The sequence below is a fragment of the Mugil cephalus genome, chromosome 17 (genome assembly GCF_022458985.1).
Source record: "Mugil cephalus isolate CIBA_MC_2020 chromosome 17, CIBA_Mcephalus_1.1, whole genome shotgun sequence".
Lineage (NCBI taxonomy): Eukaryota > Metazoa > Chordata > Actinopteri > Mugiliformes > Mugilidae > Mugil > Mugil cephalus.
The window spans coordinates 2,846,788-2,867,458 of record NC_061786.1 but is presented as its reverse complement, the minus strand read 5'-3'; the positions used below and the strand labels follow the sequence as shown (position 1 = coordinate 2,867,458).

The 20,671-nt window shown below is 40.9% G+C and overlaps 2 protein-coding genes across 2 annotated transcripts; one reads left to right on the top strand and one right to left on the bottom strand.

The window, feature by feature from the left end:
* Positions 1-2,433: 2,433 nt before the first annotated feature.
* Positions 2,434-10,064, bottom strand: qrsl1 (glutaminyl-tRNA amidotransferase subunit QRSL1). The gene is made up of 11 exons (XM_047611693.1): positions 9,961-10,064; positions 8,930-9,089; positions 8,750-8,848; positions 8,548-8,644; positions 8,246-8,407; positions 7,953-8,128; positions 7,489-7,601; positions 3,842-4,034; positions 3,615-3,732; positions 3,191-3,396; positions 2,434-2,793 (listed from the first exon to the last, which is right to left on the bottom strand). Exons 1-11 carry the CDS (start codon positions 9,982-9,984, stop codon positions 2,567-2,569), a joined length of 1,575 nt encoding a protein of 524 aa, XP_047467649.1. The 5' UTR covers positions 9,985-10,064; the 3' UTR covers positions 2,434-2,566.
* Positions 10,065-10,141: 77 nt separating this feature from the next.
* Positions 10,142-20,581, top strand: rtn4ip1 (reticulon 4 interacting protein 1). Its single transcript, XM_047611692.1, has 9 exons — positions 10,142-10,647; positions 12,196-12,347; positions 12,765-12,833; positions 13,486-13,610; positions 14,358-14,406; positions 14,602-14,738; positions 14,919-15,102; positions 18,919-19,011; positions 20,243-20,581. The coding sequence occupies exons 1-9, from the start codon at positions 10,365-10,367 to the stop codon at positions 20,363-20,365; spliced, it is 1,215 nt and encodes a 404-aa protein (XP_047467648.1). The 5' UTR covers positions 10,142-10,364; the 3' UTR covers positions 20,366-20,581.
* The last annotated feature ends 90 nt before the right edge of the window (positions 20,582-20,671 follow it).

Sequence of the window (20,671 nt, the reverse complement as noted above, 5' to 3'; positions counted from 1 at the left end):
ATACACACACACTACCACAACCACACGTGTTCCTGTTTCTTACCCCAAAATGTGCTTTTGTATTTAAACAGCAAATGTTGGCTTGGGGCACTACTTGTGACTTAGGAACAAATATCAACAGCCATAATCATCCTATTATTGCACCACACTGTGAGGAGTATGTATAAATTTCTGTGGTTATTTCCCAGTAGAACTCAACACATGCATATGAGGGTTTTTTTTTTTTTCCCATGCATGCACATATCCTGTCATCATGACGGGGAAATGTTTTGCATAAGCTCAGATATTTTTAGCTGGGAAAGAAATATAGCTGTATTACATGAAAACTAGGTTTTACACAAACATCTCAGAATCACTTCATTGATCCCAGAGGGAAATTAATTTTCGACTTTGACTGGTGACAGCATTTGATGGATGTCTAGTATGAGAAGTTCGCTGTAACATCACTCTGCACTGTGGAGCATTCTGAAGTACATATTTTTCTTTAATTCTGAGGACTGACCTTCGTCCATATCTAAAGAGGCAGAATTTGCTTAAAGCATTTGTTACCTTCAAGGAATCCAAGAATAGTGTAAGAGCCGTTAGAGATGCGCGTGTGGGGCCCATGCTTATAGCTTGCTTTTCACTACCACGTCCTTCTCTGTCAGACATGAGCAGGGGTGACATTTATGTAATGACCATACAGGTCGGGATCAAATGAGTGGCCTTGGAAAGAGCTGGGCAGGTGGGAGGGATGGATGCAAAGAGGAGAAGGAGATACTCACATCCGGAGCGGAGAATGTCAAAGGAAACAAGAGCCCAGCATGGGCCCTCTGTCTTCTGTTCTGCTCTGAGTTTTTGAGTGTGGGAGATATTTCATGTTTTTTTCTTTTTTTTCAGACATCAATATTACAACCCGAGAAGCTATTCACTACGCAGCCTTCTGGAAAGAGGGGCTGCCAACATTTACTACTGTCACACTCATAAACGACAGTATGAGTGTGATTTCCATGGAGCAGAAGCAGCTTCATGAATCTTCTATCAGAATCTCAACGCGTGTAAATGGTGGTTTGCAAAACCAGGTTGTTTAGATGCTGATGCATGCTTTTCAAAAGAATAACTGACATTGTAGGGGGCACTTATGTGATTGTCTTAATTATAAATAACGTCTTTACGCAGGGCAAGCTTTGTGTCCAAAATTAGAATGTTTTTTTAAAAAATGGCACGCCTCGTTGCTGTCCCGACAGAGAAAAAACAAGCACCTCAAGCTGGCCTCTTAACCCTCTTCTTAATGGTCTTAATATGACCTGCTGGGTAAGGTTTGCACAGCTATTTAAAATACAAAAATATAACTCCTCACAGTCATGTCCTGCAGACTTGCAGACTGCAGTGTTATGTTGAGGGTTGTTACATACGATAAGTACTGGGCAACGCAATACTATTTTGAGACTTGTGTTTCGCATAGACCTGTCTGATCCACAAGCCTAAAAAGAACAACATTAACATTTACTATTATATTACTATTATATTAACATTAACTTATAACATTAACTTATAAAAACTCTGAATTATAGTATTAGGATTAATTATGTTTAACTTAGGTATAGATTTGTCCTGTAGGTATGTGGGTCAGGATTAGATGAAACTGAAGTCAAACTTTGGTGCAGCTCCACAGAATAGGCCGGTTTCCAGTACTGCAATTGGTTGGCTGGATAGATTAGACTTGAATGTGTCAATAAAAGTGTTTCTGGAGCAAGGATCCATATGTGTTTTTTATTTTATTTTATTATTTTATCTCTCATTGAGGTTGAGAAGCATGTGGTTTTCACCCAACCAGTCAGAGAAGACATTCTCAGATCTAATCAGGGCCAGGGTTGACATTTAGAATTTACTTCCATAAAGTATTGCTAAGTATTTCAATGAGTGCTCTATTAAGGAGTCTGCTGGTTTTTGGAGATTGTACATGCCTTCTTAAAACACAAGTCTCACCACATTATGACACGATGACATAAGATATGATCCTCTCACGACTGTACAGAGAATCAAGTAAGATGTGCAGACGTTTCGAGTGTTTTAGTCTGGTGAAGGTGCATAAAGAACAGCTGACAACTTATTTGGCAATTGGTCAGATGTTGTATACCGTAAGACAGAGCTATTTGTAGCCATTATAAAATTATAATACAATACAGGATGCAAATTATAATCTTTTACGCTGCCATATTACATTGTCACACAGTTCCTCCAAATGTCGTGGCATTTCGTTTGATAGTTGAATATTTCTGTCCGAAGCAAAGCATCAGAGTGACTGACCTGAAAGCACTGTCGTTCTCTTTTATGAACAAGTAAAAGAACACAACTACAAGCAGTGTGTTGATTTCAGGATAGTTTCACCGCTCTCAATACACTGTCATACAATATGTGCATGTGTGGATGCTTCTTAAAAATAACACGCAGTTGACTCGCCCATATTGTGTATTTAATTGCACCACCTTCACACAACAAAGCAGCATCCTTTTACTTGGTCACATTTGAAGTCCATTACACGTGACTTGTGTTAACAGTTTGCTCCCTGTGTCCGTCGTCGTCTTCATACAGCTGAGGTTTGCTCCTTTTTGGTCAGTCCCGTATCATCCCTGCTCTCACCGGAGTCATCGGAGTCATCGGAGTACCCGATGGAAGGAAACCCTACCCTCTGCTCGATCCACTGGGCAACACAGAGCAGCTTCTTGTCTTGGAGAGCTGGGCCTATAAGCTGTAAACCAATGGGAAGGCCCCGTCTCGACAACGCCGTTGGCACAGAAACAGCAGGTAAACCTGGGGTGAGGAAAAAGAGAGTTGAAATAAAGGAATAAGGAAACAAATCCGGATAGCTGGAAGTGAGTTCAGAGAACAATAGTTAACTGATCTGAGTTAATACACAATACACAATATGAGTTTTTCCTTTAAACATTAACAAAATGAGAAGAGAGAAGTGATTTTGCTCATAGTGATTTCTCCTTTTAACTTCATTTGTGACATTTATATTTGACGTTGCCTTTGTTGTAGGATGGAAACTAGGAAGAAGCCTTCACTATTGTATTCAGTAACAGGCGTGGGCGTTGACGGCATATGTATCCATGATGTAGAATATTTAAGTTTGTGAATCCTCCTACACTTCCTAAGTGTGCTGCCACAGATACAGCCTGAAGGGGACTTTTCTTTCTCTTCTTACCTGCCATATTGGCAGGCTGGGTGAAGACATCGTCTTGAGCGCTGCGTGTTTGGTTGTCTTCTTGTGTGAAGTCATAGTAACGGGCTGCATCAGTCAGTGTGGTGGGCGTCAGTAGTATGTCAATCCCTGAGTCGAACACACGTCTGAAGTCGTCTGCTATAAGCCGGCGGACTTTTTGGGCCTTCAGAAAGTAGTGCTGGTAGTTCCTGATACAAAAAAGAATGTGAGGATGTCAGTGATTAATTCTTGCTAGTTGACAGTATTACAAAGCAGCCAAATAATGTCATTAAAAAGATTGCATAATGTGTGCACAAATCTGCTTGTACCTCTAAAGTCTGATGACAACGGGGAGGCCCAGGTAGAGAAAAGCTAGTTTCTCTACTGGTTTCACTTCACTAATCTGACAAAGAAGCGCTGGTCTTACCGTTTTAGTAGGAAGTAGTTTCCAGACAATATCCTCCCCCTTACTACATCGTTGAAGCCCTCATGTCGGGTTGAAGCATACATGGCCTCTGTTGAGCTGTCCATTTCGCTACGGTGGCCTGGCAGTGGAGCAACAGAAATCATATACGACTGTGTGTAAGCTAACAAGAAGCAAGCCATTGTAAAATGTTCCAGACCACTGATTTAATATACTAGACAGGTTCATACCGTATTCCAGGCCGTCAAAACGGGCCATGTTAGATGCCACTTCAGCATGGCACAGGACATGGTAGCACACGATGGAGTGCTGGGTATGGGGGAGGGACACTTGCTCCACCCGCGCGCCTGCTCTTTCGAATAAGTCTGCCACACGACTCCACTGTGCTAGAGTCTCTTCAGACATCCCCGGTGCATGGTATTCCTGACATGTAATGAGGGACAGGACAAGCACATTTGAACTGCACTTTTGCCCATTCATGTACATGTGCCTGGCCAAACAGAAAAAGTCACCACCTGGATTTAACTGAGGAAATAGATACGAGCCTCCTATTGAATGATTACTGCATGGGGGATGAGAAAATGAGTAGCTTCTCATTTCAAGTTTCAAATCATTGGCAAGAACTACCCTAGACTTTATTAAAAACTGGAAGGATAGTGGGGAACCATCATCTTTGAAAAAGAAAAAAATTTCACACTAATCAGTGCGACTGTGTCTGTGAGCTCACCATATACTGGTAAACCAATAAATGCTCCACTACAGAAAACTCTGAAACAAGGACTTATGTAAGGATGTATTTTTCTTTGGCAATTTGGTGCCGTGACGTGGATGGCAACACACTTTGGAGGAGACTCTTTTTCCAGACCAAGAACACACCAGTTACACTATTCCAAACTGTTTGAGGTGAGGAATCCTTTTGAAAACCCAATTATGGTTGCTGAGTTGTTGGAGGTCTGTGGAGTTGCAGTCCCAAAGAAGTTGACATCCAATAAATAGGTTTGCTGTTTATTTGAACCAAGTTTGCTGTATGTGGTTGTTAAATGGGGTTGAGTCTTCTCTAGTACTGCTTAAGAAATGCTTGCCTTTTTGTTGAGTTGATCTTGCAAGTTTGACTTGATTTGGTTATCTTGGCATTTCCCTGTTTTAGAATATAAGTTGTTCTTCTAAAGACATTGCTACAAGTTTGTGTTTGGAACACAAATCATGGAGGGCTTGTGTGTTTGGAACACTAAAAAAGTTAAGAAACGTCCTGTGCTTGGAGCACGAAATGAAGGGCCAGTGTTTGGAACACTAATAAGTTAAGGAGGTCCTGTGTTTGGAACATGAAAATTTAAGGGCTTGTGTGTTTGAAACACTAAAGAAATTGAGAAAGTCCTGTGTTTGGAACACAAATAAGAGTTAAATTTGCCCATGTGTGAGCTTGTGCAGGACTGCTTAAGAAGGGGAGGGATTTGGTTCGCTCTCTCAGGGATGCTTGGAATGCCCCCAATATTTAGAATTAGCTTTTGACTTGTTCTCCTTACGCTAACATGAACAAAGCGTACCGTCCAAGTAGCAGGTAGCTTTGAGGAAGTTAAAAGTAATTGGAAAAATAAGTGACAACCAAAGGTTCCTCGAAGAGCTTTTTCAGAGAAGCATAGAGGAAGTTTATTTTTTTGTATGTATGATTTTGTAGGATATCTGGTCCTGTAAAGTGTTAAATTGATAATCATGCTGCACAGCACATTTTAATTTGGAGTCAGCTGACCTTTTAAGTTCAGATGTAAAGATATAGGGGTGTGTGCTGAAATGCGGAAAAAAATGCACTTGAAAGCATGGCTGCATGTCGCCAGTAGCTCTATAAAGAATAACCTTTTCCGGTTATATTCTTAATGTGCTAATGGTTGTTTTTCCGTGCCTTGAACCAATCAAAATGGCTTTCGGTCGTTTTTGTCTTCTTGTGCTGTTTTTATTTTGTTTTTCTGTGGACTTCTGTTTTTTGGCAGTGACGTTGGTTGTTGGCTGTGGCGTTCGGCAGAGTGGCCGTTGTGTCCGGTGGTGTGTTCCTGCTATCAACTACTAGCGTTGTCCATGTTCCCTGAGCTGCCCAGACTGAGTCCTAAGTGCTTTGGATACCAGGCTGAGATTCCCGCTAAACCTCCAAAGAAGTCCTGGGGATGCCAGGCTGGAGTTAGCGGTGGAGGAGCGTAGAAGGAGCTTCAGGTCGGCGGTGCCATCTGTCCTCAAGGGGATTGCGAGGTCTGGCAGCGGGATGGATGGACTGTGTGTGCTTTATGGGAACCAGGGGGAGTGTGTCATGAGAAGTGTTTTGGAGATCTGGTTCATGGGACCACACTACATCTGTGCCCAGATCCAGACTCTATGGTCAGACATGCTTCGTTTGAGTTTACATCCATTCTTCACAAATACAAGTACAAGGAGACACCATTCAACACGATCCATGGCACTGTTGCTATGCAACTGGTCAAACGGCTGAGCACCTTGGACACTGTTTTTGCCAACTTGTATATAGCCCTAATGCTAATTCTGTAATTTTTTTAATTACTATGCTTATTTTTCTTTTTCTTTAATTTAATCTAATTTATTTGAACTTTCTTGTGTTTTTTATGAGTGTTTACTTTTATGTGCAACAAAGTTACGATGACAAAGTAATTTCCCTCATGGATCATTTAAGTCTGTCTTAGTCTAATAGCTTTGCTTGCTTGTTTAAAAAAACATTACATTAATAAATACAACGCAGAGTACAAAGAATCAGATAGGTGACTGAAGACATGAGAAGAAAACAAAGCCAATAAATCTGTTCGGAGAGATAGGTTCCACTAAATAGAGTTGGAAGAGATATAGGATACCTACATATACCTACATAGGTATATGTAGGTATATATACCTATAGGCCTACATAGGAACATCTGACTGTGAATCTAAATACCGGCTGTCGGAGAGTCCAGTCGTGAAGTCTAAAAACAGGAATGCGGCACCTGACTCTGACTCTACAAATTTCTTGCTACAGTGATGAACATCTGTTCCATCCCATGTGAAAAGGACTATACTGGATCTGTGTAATGTTCTGGGCCTATAAGTTCACCGTACATTGGTATACCAATAAATGCTCCACTACAAGAAACTTTGAAATATGGACTTACATGGACTTACTTGGGATTCAGTTTGCTAGGGAGCATAAAGATTGGGCTCTGGAGCAATGGAAGAAGGTCATGTGGTCTGATGAGTCCAGATTTACCCTGTTCCAGAGTGATGGGGCGTCAGGTTAAGAAGAGAGGGAGATGAAGTGATGCCCCCATCATGCCTAGGTCCTACTGTACCAGTCTGTGGGGGCAGTGCTATGATCTGGGGTTCCTGCAGTTGCTCAGGTCTATGTTCAGCAACATTAGGCCCAAAGAATGAGGTCAGCTGTCAACCTGAATATACTAAATGACCAGGTTATTCCATAAAGGGATTTGTTCTTCCCTGATGGCACGACCATATTCCGAGATGGCAATGCCAGGAGTCATGGGGATCAAATAATGAAAGAGTGGTTCAGGGAGCATGAAACATCTGTGGATTGGCCACCACAAAGTCCAGACCTGAACCCCACTGAGAATCTCTGGATGTGCTGGACAAGGCTTTGAACAATGTTCAGACTCTTGTGTTTGGTAGTGACCTTTTTTTGGGCCAGGCAATGTATTTACATATCACACAACAATTTAAAAATACTACTCTTGTACTTCATGAGGAATTTGCCTTGATGCCTTTCTATCCGTCTGTGCCATCAAAAGAAGACATGTGATCAATTATTTTTCTAGCAAATTATTTGTTTGACATGAATGATTTCAGTAAACACAAATTAGCTGTTCCTCACATTTTAGAAACTAGAACTCACCTTAGGGATGCCTACACGGATGTTCTTAACATCAAAGTCTTCGGGAAGCTCTGTTAGTGATGATGGGGCAGTGACTGTTGTTGAGTCTCTAACATCAACGCCTTGGAGGATCCCTGTCACATATATCAATATACACCAGGTTATTTGAAGGCAGAATGTTGAGAGCACAGCAATAAGGAAGCGCTATAGAGACTGGGGAGTGGTCCATAAAAATGTTGCTCCATAGCACTACTAGTGGTAAAAAAATCCCTAGAGCACATTTAAATCTTTATTCCTTTGGGCATTGTACTTGTGTTGGAGGAAAGATAGTGAAATTGACAGCAAGTAAAGACTGATACAAGTTAATAGGGAGCAAGAGACATTTCCACACAGATCCAGATGATGTTGACAATGAATGCAAAATACTAGACAAAAGTGCAGGATAACAAACTGTCATCTGTTTATTGCAGTCGGTTGCTTCCTACCTAAGATGATGGCTGTATCACTGACACTGCGTGTCATTATGCCAGGCACATCCATGGAATTCACCAGGGGGATGAGACCATGTCTGGACAGCAGACCGTAAGTGGGCTTCAGGGCCACAACTCCACACAAAGCTCCTGGGTTACGTGTGGAACCACCTGTGTCTGAACCCAAAGCCCTGCCAAGTAAATATCAAGATAATGCATTTTCATTTGTAAATGCCATTTTCAGTCAAATCATTTTCTTCTTTTTTTTTCTGACAGTCATTTTCAAGCGGAGAATGTGTTCCCCTTACAGGTAGCTGGTGAGTGACGCCACAGCTGCAGCACTTCCACCCGAGCTTCCTCCAGTGATGACCCAGTCAGAGTCTGGCACTGTCCCTGTCCGCTCTCTGTAGGGAGCAGCATAGCTCCAGGGGTTCTTTACTGGACCAAAAGCCCCATCAGTACTGCCTGCACTGGGAGGAAAACAAACAGATGAAAATTACGAAATTTTACCCTTTGTATTCATACGCAGTTATAAAATAAATCCAGTCTGGGATTTGCAACTGAGCAGCTGTTGCCAAAACCATTTTGACACTGGTAATAACAGACTTACCCCATTGCAAACTCATCCATGTTGGTCTTTCCCATTAGAACGGCCCCTTGATCGAGGAGCTTCTGGACCACTGTAGCATTGTATGGTGGTGTGTAATCTACAGAAAAAGCAATGATTTTGCAATGATGTGTTATCATTACTGATAGAGGTAGAGTGAAAAATATATGATGGTAAAGGTATCATAGAGGCCGTCCACACAGACCTTTAAGCATCCTGGAGGCACATGTGGTCTTGACATTCTCTGTGCAAAAGTTGTCTTTAACTGCAAAGGGGATTCCATCCAGAGGACCTTTAGGGACACCTGGAGGAAGATACCATCAAACAGTAACACCTATGACTCCACAATCAGAACAGAATCAAATACAAGCTCACATGTCCACACCTCGCAGAAGTCTGGTTTCTGCTTGTTGGGCCTGCTTCAATGCCAGCTCCTCAGTCACTGTGATGTAAGCGTTGAGATGCTGTGTTTTCTTGATGCGATTCAGACACTTCCTGCAGAGCTCTGTTGGGGAGACTCTTCCCTCTCTGAGCGCCACGGACACCTGGAAAACAAGGATGGAACGCGAGTGGTGAAATGTGAGTCTTTTGTCACACTGTGGACATTTGGTCTCGTCAACGCTGGGAAATAAAGTTGCTACGAATGACAGTTTGATGATGAAACTGCCTATAAGTGCCTTTAATGTAGCCTTTGATGTTTACACTAGCAAAAGAATGTGGACACATACGACCCAGACCACCTTCAAAAAAGGTCAGAGATTGGATCTCTCAAATGTGACCTTGATGCGTCCCAGGGATGTTCACATCTTTTTTTTTTTTGCATGATCAAATCTCAGATCAGATCACACCTTAGTAGGTCATGACAGTGTGACTTCTGCTGTACTCAAGCATGATCTTGTTTGTTTATCATTATTGTACGCATCTTGAAACTACATACCATATGACAATACTGTACAGTGTATATATAATGACTATAATATAGCTAACAAGCAATGAATATCTGATAAGCCTCTGAATAGGATCCTTATGCATATTTATATAGTATTTTTAAGTATTTTTTGAGTATGCAGTATATTTTTAATACTATCCATTTAGTACATGTGCACACTTACTGAAGGTTTAAATTGTAATGTCTTGCTTGCCACATCTAGACTCTGCACACCAACAAGACAGTTTTAGAAGTCCACTATGCTGCCTTTTCTTAGCTATTCCTAATACAAGGTTACTGCATAGAGAACAGTACAAAGAAAGGACACATCACAACAGTTGTGCCTGACAGTAGATAGACGAGATGATGACTGTTGGGGAAATTTTTCAACACCAATTTAATTGAGACTCGAGTTGTTTTCAGAAAATAACCAGATAAGCGCGGAAGAAAAACAAGAAGAGCAGCTTCAAGCAGCTGGTCGTACTAACCTCCCTTATTGTGAGGCCGAGCATGTTCTCAATATCTTCAGTGACAACCTTCTCACAGTGTGCAACGACAGGGGGCTGCCATGTTTGTTACGATCGTCAACGTCTAACAGCGCGTGGTGTGATTGGACAGTGTTTGAGGATGCCGCGCTGTGATTGGTGGAGGTTCCGAAGACGCCGGCCCCAGGAAGAAGCTTTTGCGGAAGAGAAGGACATTGTTTTGAAACGACTCTAAACCCTGGGGTTACTGAACACATAATTCACAATCAGCCGTTATAGATGTGCTATAGCGAACTTTTAACAGGGGTTTAATGTAATTCAGATGACTACACAGTTTTAAATGGTGCTGTCTGCTAACTAACTTCAACAATCACTCAGTTTTACGTTTGGCGCTTAGAAGAGTAAAGATGAGCTCCGTTAGGTATGTGGTGTGCAGTAGATTGTTGCTGCATCTTAGTAAATCACCATGCTTGCAAACAGCAGCTTCCAGGTATGGCAACAAAACAAGACTGATCAGTACCTCCAGCAGGCACATGACAATCATGCCTGCCTGGGTCATTGATAAATATGGAAGCAATGATGTTTTACGGTTCACTCGAAATGCCAGTTTTCCCATCATCAACTATCCCAATGAGGTCATTGTGAAAGTGTTTGCAGCAGGACTGAACCCAATTGATGTCAAAATGAGAGGTGAGTTTAAAGATTAACCTGGGACTCTGGTGGCTAAAACAGCACCGGATTCCAGTCCACATCATTTGTCTGTGTAAGCCTGAAATGTGTTCTGTTTACAAGCATGCAAAATAAAAAGCACTTTGTTGGGAGTTAAAATGTGTTCTACCTAGAGAGTCTTTGTTCTCGCTTAGGGGAAATTAATTTTAAGCCCGTGTTAAGTGTTTACTCCAACTCCCAGTGTACCAAATACTGTACATATGAAAATTACTGATATATGATTACCACACACACCCACATATGTATATGGGTCAAAGACGAGACATGTCAATTCTGGTGTCCGAGGCAAATTTATAATAGTAAAAATAAATTAAAAATTTTAAAAAGTACAATTTGTTACGCAATTCTCCCCACTTTACTTGCTCATATGAGTATTTACTGTAAGAAATGAAAATTTAAGGACCTATTTAGCTAAAAAGTACAAGTCCTGGATAACGTCCGGGCTAAAGTACAAAATTATGCTAAAAATGTCAAAAATCTTAATAAAGGCATTAATGATACACTGGGGCATAATTGTGTTGGTGTTTGTAATGACACCTACAAATATAGTAACAACTCTAAGCTCATTTACATTTTTATTCAAGAAATACTTTTGTCCCCATTTTTGGATTCATAAATGTCCTTCCTGTGTATCGCACATAAAGTGGCTATATGACCATAATTGGATTTGGACAGCCATGTTACAGGGTGTTGTATCAGCCAACAGATTCTGAAGGACCCCCAAAAGAGATAACAATGTCAGTAAATCTCTCTTAAAATGTTGATATTTTGACCTTTTCGCTCAGTGGTACGTGATGTATCACCATGATGTGTCTTCCTGGATAACGCTAATAACACATTTATAATTTTTTAAATTTTCATGTTAAATATGACATTGATGTGTTGAAGATTGAGCTAATGTTTTACACAGTAAAAACAGTTAGTGCCTGATTATAAAGGAAAAACAGTTGTTTTGTCCTTCCTGGGTAACGATATGTCCTTCCTGGATAACGGAGGTATTCTGTTACCCAGGACATGTCCTCTGTCAGAAAGACTGGACATGTTAATCAATTCAGTAGCTGTAGGTTTTTAGACATTGATTTGATGTTGTACTGTTGTTCTTTTATTATTATTAATAGCAGCTGATTTAGATTTTTTTTCACTTTTAAAATCCTTATACGTCTTTGACCCATATATATATACATATATATATATATATATACATATATATAATATATATATAATACATATTTATAATATATAATATATATATACATATATATATATATATATATACATATATATATATATACATATACATACACACACAAATTACTGACTTCAGGTTTTTAAAATGATCCCTTTTCATTTTTTTTTTTTTTTGCCAGCCTATTATTTTTCTGGAATTCCAGGTACTGGCCTTGTTGTTCAGCTAGTAGTCCAGCCTTGTACTTACAGAGGCCAACATCTGGCCTCAGTAAATCTCTAGCATTATTTGTTGGCTATGATCATAAGTTCTCTATCTGTCAGGTGGCTATGGTGCAGCTACACTATCTATGAAGAGAGATCCTCTGAACATGACTAAATCCGGCAGCGAGTTCCCTGTCATCCTGGGAAGAGACGTTTCTGGGGTCATCATGGAGTGTGGACTGGATGTGAAGTACTTCAGGGAAAGGGATGAGGTAAAGAATAAAAATAATACAAGCTGAGTAATGCATTTTTTTTAATAATAAAAGATGAATAGTGAGTCATTGTGAGCGTGGTGTAAGTGTCTGGTCGCAGTATTGCATGAAGCAGCATCATTTCCTCATGCAACCACAACCCTGAAATGCGACAACACAAAAACTGCCAGTTATTAACCATATCTGTTGCAACATACTCATGTGTTTGTGTGACAGCAGACTGTCAATAGACTAATTTTAATACTTCACGTTCTGACTGTTTGAACCATGCAACTGTGACTCATGGTGTGATGTTGCAGTACATCTAACAGGAGAATAGATACATTATTGTCTAGTCAACTAACTATACAGAAATGTAAACTCACTGTCTCACTGCCCTGCATTAATTACTGTTGTATTGCTGTGTGTCTCCCTCAGGTGTGGGCAGCTATACCTCCATGGAAGCAGGGCAGCTTGGCTGAGTTTGTAGTGCTGAGTGCTAATGAGGTATGGGGCGGCTATGGCTCAGTAGGTAGAGCGGATTGTCCATGAACCGAAGGGTTAGCGGTTCGATCCCCTGAGTGTGCCATATGCCGAAGTGTCCTTTAGCAAGATACTGAACCCCCAGTTGCTCCCAGTGCAACGGGCGCTGGTGTGTGAATGTGTGTGTGCTTGTGTGAGCGAATGGGTGGATGTGTCTCTGACTGTAAAAGTGCTTTGAGTACCTTTGAGTAGGTAGAAAAGCGCTATATAAGAGCAAGACCATTTACCATTAATTATGTGATGGACTACTGCATTGTTATTTTGATCTTATTTTGCGAGGGCTTGAGAAAACTTCTCAGCTTTGTGCTTAGGTTTGCTTCTGTCCCCCCTGGTTTCCTTTTTGTTGATTGTGGTTTGTTTCAAGATACGGGCCATCACTGTCAACATCACTGTGGCAGTTATGTAGAATTTTGTCTTTCTTTTTTTTACTCTTCTAAATTAAGAGGCTGCCTTCCTTTTTGCGCTTCTCACGCAGACATGCAGACGCTGCTCATTTAAAAGGGCACAGTCAGCTAACTTAAAATTGCATTCAGGTTCTCTTTTTTATGATGAGTGCACCACGGGAAGTTGTGGTGCACTCCTCACGGTAAATATTGTCCATGTGTCTTGCACTCAGATATCCCATAAACCAAAGTCACTGAGCCATACAGAGGCAGCAGCCATTCCCTACGTGGCAGCCACTGCCTGGTCAGCTCTGGTTAACACTGGTGGACTCAATAAGGACAACTGCGCCAACAAACGGTGAGGGAACACTTCAGCCCATGCACACACACGCAAAAACACCTCTTCATCCCAAAGTAGCTCCCTCACTTTGATCTAGTTAATTATTCCACTTAGTGCTCCCTGTGAACCATTCCTTAATGAGCCTCTGGGTGATGTGCTCTGCTTTTCTGGCAGCAGCTCCTATGATCCTTAACACTGCAGTGGCACAATAAAGCCTGGAGTTGCTTTGGCGTGAATCCCAGCGGGGGAGTCCCTGAGCAAAAATACACTGATCACGCATAACATTATGATATTGCGTAGGTCTCCCTTGTGCTTCCAAAACAGTTATATACACAGGACAGGACAGGACAGGACAGGACATGGGCCTTCTGGGAGTGTCCTGTGGTGTTTGGAATCAGAATGGTGTCAGTTTGGGATCTAGAGAATTTGTTGGCCGGGTCGGCACCTTGTGCTGTTCTTCATGTTTTTTGAGTGTGTGTGTGTGTGTGTCAGGCTGAGGGATGGCTGCAGCCATCAAGGACCGTCATTGTTATGGGGTGGGGGTACCTGGTTTGGTCGAGCGGGTGCTACATGTCCACAAGTACTGTCCACATGAATGAATTCCAGGTCCAAAAGTTTACCAACAAAACATTGTATTACCACAAGATGGTCAGATGGTTATTTACTTCTCCTGCCAGTGGTCATAATGTTATGCCTGATCGTTGGAGTGCAGAATACATTGTTGACACATCAACTGTACATGTCTGACTTTCCTCTGCCCCACAGGATTTTGATCCTTGGAGGATCCGGGGGAGTGGGAACATTTGCTATACAGGTATGCAGGAAAAGGTGGATAAAGTTACATTTTATATATTATCCTATGTTACCTAGGAGACAAAAATAGAGAAAAAAAATAATCTGCTGCTAATAGATTTTAGTCAGGACACTGACTGACAGAACACAGCAAAGATGCGTCACAGAGGGACATTATCCTGCATAAAGGCTCATATATGATATAATCTGTGTCCAGATGCTGAAGGCCTGGGGAGCCCATGTGACTGTTACGTGCTCCCTGAACGCCGAGCGGTTCGTAAGGGAATTGGGGGCAGATCACGTGGTGGACTACACAGCTGGACCTGTTGAGGAGCCACTCAGTGCCCTGGAGAAGTAAGAGGGACTCACAAACACACACAAACACAGCTCATTAGCGTGGGAAAACTGAGTCCTTTGAGTTTATTAATCACTCTCTTAATCTTAGTCATCAGCCATGAGCCATTCTTTTTCTACACCCACTCTCCCTCTTACTTATTTCTTTCTGTTATGCCCAAACCACCCGGCACTTCAAAGATTTGACCTGATCCTGGATAACATTGGGGGGGACACCGAGCGTTGGGCTCTGAACCTGCTCAAGCCTTGGTGCGGTGCCAAGTATGTCACCCTTGTAACACCCTTCCTCCAGAACACTGACAGGCTGGGTATAGCTGATGGAATGATGCAGACTGCCGCTACAGTGGCCACCAAAGTCCTCAAGGTAATCACAGTGGAAACATCCTCCAATGTGACAGAAAACATTGCTTCAAACTAAGGCGTTTAATTGTCCCTATTGGGAGTTCAATAAAAGTCTGATGAAACGGATGCTGTTAAAAATAAAAACAACCACCTAGTCAGAGATCTGCATAGTTGAGAATACCTAAATATAAAGCGTACAATATAAACAGTACAAAATGTGTCTGTGTGACAATGCCTCCATCATTTCCTCTCAGACAAGGAGGAACTTGTTTATTGTTAATGCCACAGATCAAGTGTGGGTATGTTGTTGTGGTCCTGACTTATTTGTGGCTGAGATCAACATGTCTTCGCTTACCTCTTAATTTCCTTATTCAGGACAGATTTAAAGAGAGAGATTTTTAGAGCATCATGCACCACAGGCACACCAGTGAGGAAATAGCATCCTGTCAGCTTGCTCTGTCATGCACATCCTGCAGAGCAACGTCTGCATGCAGTGCATCACTGTAACTGCTCTTTCTTTTAGCCACATTACAAAGTGAGTCTAACTGTTCTTCAGAGTAAGTAGTGAATGCTGTTTTTCAAAAGAATTTCCTGGTCACTAAAAATACCTGCACTTTATGTGGTTCAGCAAGTGGTTACGCGTGTAGTCAGGCTTGTGCGCTTCTTTTATGCGAGAACATTTGTGTTTAAGAATTATAGTTGATGTAGATGTAGCGTCTAGGAATTGTAAAGGAAATTCTTGTGTGGTTGTTCTTGTCATATGAAAATAACAAGGAAGCTGAACAGACAGGATGTGGAGTGAAGGAGTGTGGCTTGCCTTAGTTGTCTAAGTATCAACACAGGTCATACATAATCCGTTGTGTGTCAAGACACCCACTGTTGTACTGACATTATAACTTTATAACATTCACAACTGGCAGACGAGACGGTGAACAAAGTTGGCAGTTAGGTTCTGTAGATGGGTGGCTCGTTTTAGGTGTACGGATATTTTTTTGGCAGGATTATAACTTTAAAGCATGAGGCAGGCATGATTCAGTTTCTTACTGTTAAGTCTCTGGACACTATCTGGTTTCTACGTGAGAAATAATTTGGATAGTTTTGTTTCTGACTTCCCTATGACTATCTCAGTTCTTGACATTCAAATGAACTGAATGTAATCTGCTCATCACGGAAGCTGTGGACACCTGATGCGGACAGCCACAGAGAAACCTGTCTTTTTCCTTGTTGTTTTTTCCCCAGGGTTCACAGAGAGATGTAACCTACACTCTGTGTGTGTATGTGTGTGTACATCATGCACTCACAAGTCTCCAGTGTTGCACCTTACTTTCTCTTAGTACATAACCTCATAGGTCATTGAAGCGGACAACTTGAAGAAATGTTTGTACCATCGTCACTTTTAAGGAAGATTGAGTAAGGTGTGTTGCTACGAAGAAACTCTTGTTTACTGTAAGAGCTACAACCAGACTGATTGGTCAGATTGTTGCTGTGGAAGTTGCTGTTTTGCAGTTTCAGTGTTGACTGGATTTTGTAAGAGATGACAAGACATCATAGAGTTCTCTACTTGCTCATTCACTAAAATGAATGGGAGGGCTGCAGTATCTACATTTATAGGCAGGGAGTAAAATATACTTTACAGCTCCAGGTGTACCAGCTTCTTCCTGTTTAACACAGTCACACTGTGTTCATTTTTAGTAAAAAGAAAACTAGAGCGTCGACTGCTAGCATCCGTATATCAGTGTCAATTCTAAGAAAAAAAAAAAAGAAAGGCCTGAAGGCAATATATTAAGCATTGAAAATCCTCTACAGTCCCTACAAGTTTCAAACATAGGGTCAAAGTGAGAAAAGACTCATCTCAGAGTCATCTCAGTTCTCGTTTTGTCATGAAATACTGCCTAGCCTTTAAAGGCTCGGAGGAGAATGACCTCCTTCTCTACGTGTCACCTGACACACAGGAAAGTATCAGCGTGTAGGCTTACCAGGAGTTTTATACGTACAGAATATTCTGATGATAATAGCGGTTGGAATAATATAAATACTAATATTGGTTCATCTGGTGGTGGTGTGCAATGTTTTATCAGTTTATTCATTCATTATCTGTGATTGTCTATTAGAGCAGGGGTGTCAAACACACGGCCCGCGGGCCAAAACCGGCCCATCAGAGGGTCCCATCTGGCACGCAGGATGAATTTACAAGGTGCAAAAAATTACATAGAAGACATAAAATTACAATTTTTCACACCCTAATTTGACCTCTTAAGAGTTGGACGTAACAAAACACTGACACCCGGAACTGAACAGCAGATGGCAGCAATGAACCAAAATTGCACTTCTTTTTTTTTTTTCTTAGTTTAATGAACTGGGACAATGCACATTAATAAACATTAGTGCCTTACTCATCGTAAATGTGCCGGACTTAGCACAAATGATCATTGTCAGCTGTAGTCCTAAGGCGAGTACACAACACAGACTTTAAAACAACATTGTCATACAATAGACAATAACAGAACCAGACACATACAGACAATGTCCAAACAAACCAAAAAGGACACAGACAGACAGTATTGAAACAGACAATATTATGACAAATCATGTGACCCGCAATGTGTGTGTGTATCTATATATATATATATATATATATATATATATATATATATATATATATATATATAAATGAATAGACCAAGAACCAAAGAGTATGCATTAGATTAAGAAAACTATGTAGGTGGTGTGAGTACATGTCTGATATATTTTTAACTAGCTTAAAAACTTAAAAAGCAAGTAGTTGTGGCTGTTTGGATGTGTGGTGGTAACTTGTTCCAGGGTTGTGTTCCTCTTACAAAAAAGACAATTTAAAACATTTAAATCATTAAAGAAGAGATAGGCATCCATAAAGATCTGATAGCTGTCTAGATCAAGAATATTGTGCTTTTTTAGGACATTACAATAATGAAAGTGAAGGGGTTTCCTGTCTAAGTCTTTTGTTTTTTGTTCAAAAATGTATCAGTTCACTTTTATATGCAACGAAGCTACTGTGACAAAGCAATTTCCCTCGTGGATCATTATAGTCTGTCTAAGTCTAAATGTGAACATTTCCATAATGTACTTATTTCCACTGAAACAAAGGGATACATTTGGAGTTTTTGATAGGTATTTTGTGACTGGTCCTGACCACTTGAGTTCAATTCTTGCTGTATGTGGCTCTAACCAAAATGAATTGAACATCCCTGTTGGAGAGGGTTGTGTAAGGCAGTATACACCCTGGACAGGTCGCTGTTCTATCACAAGTCCAGTTCACACTGAGAAAACACATGTAGTCAAACAAGAAGGGTGAATGGTTGTAATATACAACAATGATTACTGATTAGTCATCTGGTCCTCACACTCCACTCCAAGAATCGGTTAAAGTTTCTCATTGGAATTGTTGAATCGAATGAGCTTTTTTTTTTTTTTCAACATGATCACGATTTGTACTTTAGACAGTGTAATATAACGAAGCCCGCGTGAGGTGTGTACCTTTTTCCATTGTCTCTCATTAACACCTGCTGCAGACGTTTTTGGATTTTGGATGACGAGACAACATAGAATTCCCATCGAATCAGCCACAATAACCTGTGGGATCAATTTACATGCTACATGATACCCTTGTCACAAGTGAAGAAAAGTCACCAGACTGTCACTTTGATGTCCGTGGACTTGGCCCCATCTAACTGATAGTTAGCTTTAATATTCATTTCTCTTTGTTACAGGTCAAACAGACCTGAAAACAAGTTTTAGATGAGGTGATCAGTTGATCAGTTGCTAATCTCCACACCTTTTCCGTCGTTGTGTTTTCTCATAGCACCTAGTCAAGGGAGTTCACTACCGCTGGGGATTCGTCGCACCTAGTGGTCCAGCATTGGATGAAATAAGGGACATGGTGGATGCAGGACAGGTATGTCAACACGTGTATCCTCATTCTCTACGCTCAGTTTCCTCTGTAGCCTGTTTATAAAAGAAATTGTGCTTGGGTGTAAAACATGAAGCCAGTGTTGTGTCATGAAGTGAAATGCCAGATAGTCATAAGGTGCTGGCTCTAACAAATCTCTGACTTCATTAGTCTCCTTTACAACAATGGTCTTCTTTGTTCATTAAATTCTAAGTCAGTCTATTGTTGTATTATAATTCCATTAGCTGAACTCACTTTTACTCATCTGTGCGCTGGCGCTGTGTATTGTCCACAATTCCAGATACTGGGTGTCAGACTGGGCGTCAAAAAGGTGCCCTCCTAGGGGTGATTAACATGTCTCGTCTGAGGTGACTGAGGTTTTCTGTAGGTTCTCTATCAGATCAACCCCTTACTCCTTCCAAATCTGCCCTCTTATCCACATATGGAAACGCGGTCGTTTGTAGCAAAACATAAATTAAAAAGTAAAAATAATAATACAATTAAAAAGACTTCAGAAATGTAGTCCAGAAACCAGTGAGTGACAAGGGTTACATATCATTGATATGGAGTGTTCATTTGGTGCATATTGTATAGTCATAAAAATACTTTAAGAAATGCCGCATAAGTTATATTTCACTGAATGCATTTGATATGTTAGTAAATTTAAAATGGATCCATTGTAATAAATTATAGTGTATACACCACATAGATTGTGTAAGGATGGATGGTACAACACCTCCTCAAAAGTGAAGCCAAAGCAAGTAGAGCTCCCCCTGGTGACTGGCTGCAGTGTAGGTCATAAGCTCCTGGGGTGTAGGCCAAACTAAAAGACTAAAATACACCTCAAATAATTTTAATTAAGGACATTTTCTCTCATTTTAGGTAGTTAATATGATAATGATTCATAATCATGTGTATATTTCTCTGAGACGTTTTGTGTTAATTAGTTCTTTGATGCAAGGGAGTGGTGCCAGTCTGGCTCACAGTCATATGTTGTTTCACAGGGAAGTTAAAAACAGGGTTTAAAATGACAAAACACAAAGTATTTTTGTCTATGGTAGATTGACGCAATGGTGTGATTGATAGTTGCTGTAAAGTTTTTATTTATGTCACTAAAGGAAATTGCTTTAGTGTACTTCCTCTCTGATGCAACTACTTCTGTTACAACTCTCAGTGTTACTTTGTCTTGCCTTGGGTCACCTCTGTTCATTCTGCCTGTGTGTGCCCTCTCTGCCAGATCCGGGCCGTGGTGGAGGAGACCTTCAGCTTCTCGCAGGTCCCCCAAGCTTTGGATAAGGTGGAGAAGGGCCACGCCAGAGGAAAGACTGTCGTCCAGATCAGCAAAGGAGGGGATGACTGAATGACTGATGACCTGAAGAGTGGCTGGATTCTTCTACAGAAATAATTTGAGAGCAATGATTTGAGTCAAATTTATTAAATACGGTTGCTACCGTCACCTTTCCACTGTGTGACCTTTTCTACTTAGTTGTTATTTGGCTGCTAATGTGCATATGATTTAAACTGTTTGGCAAGTTTTATTTGCTGAATGAAAAATAAATATGTCACTTAAAGGAAAGCTGTGTTGATTGATGAGTATTCAGAGTACAGTTGAGATGCAGATCACTCAAATCTGTCACACCCTGGAAACAAACACCCTCAAAAACAG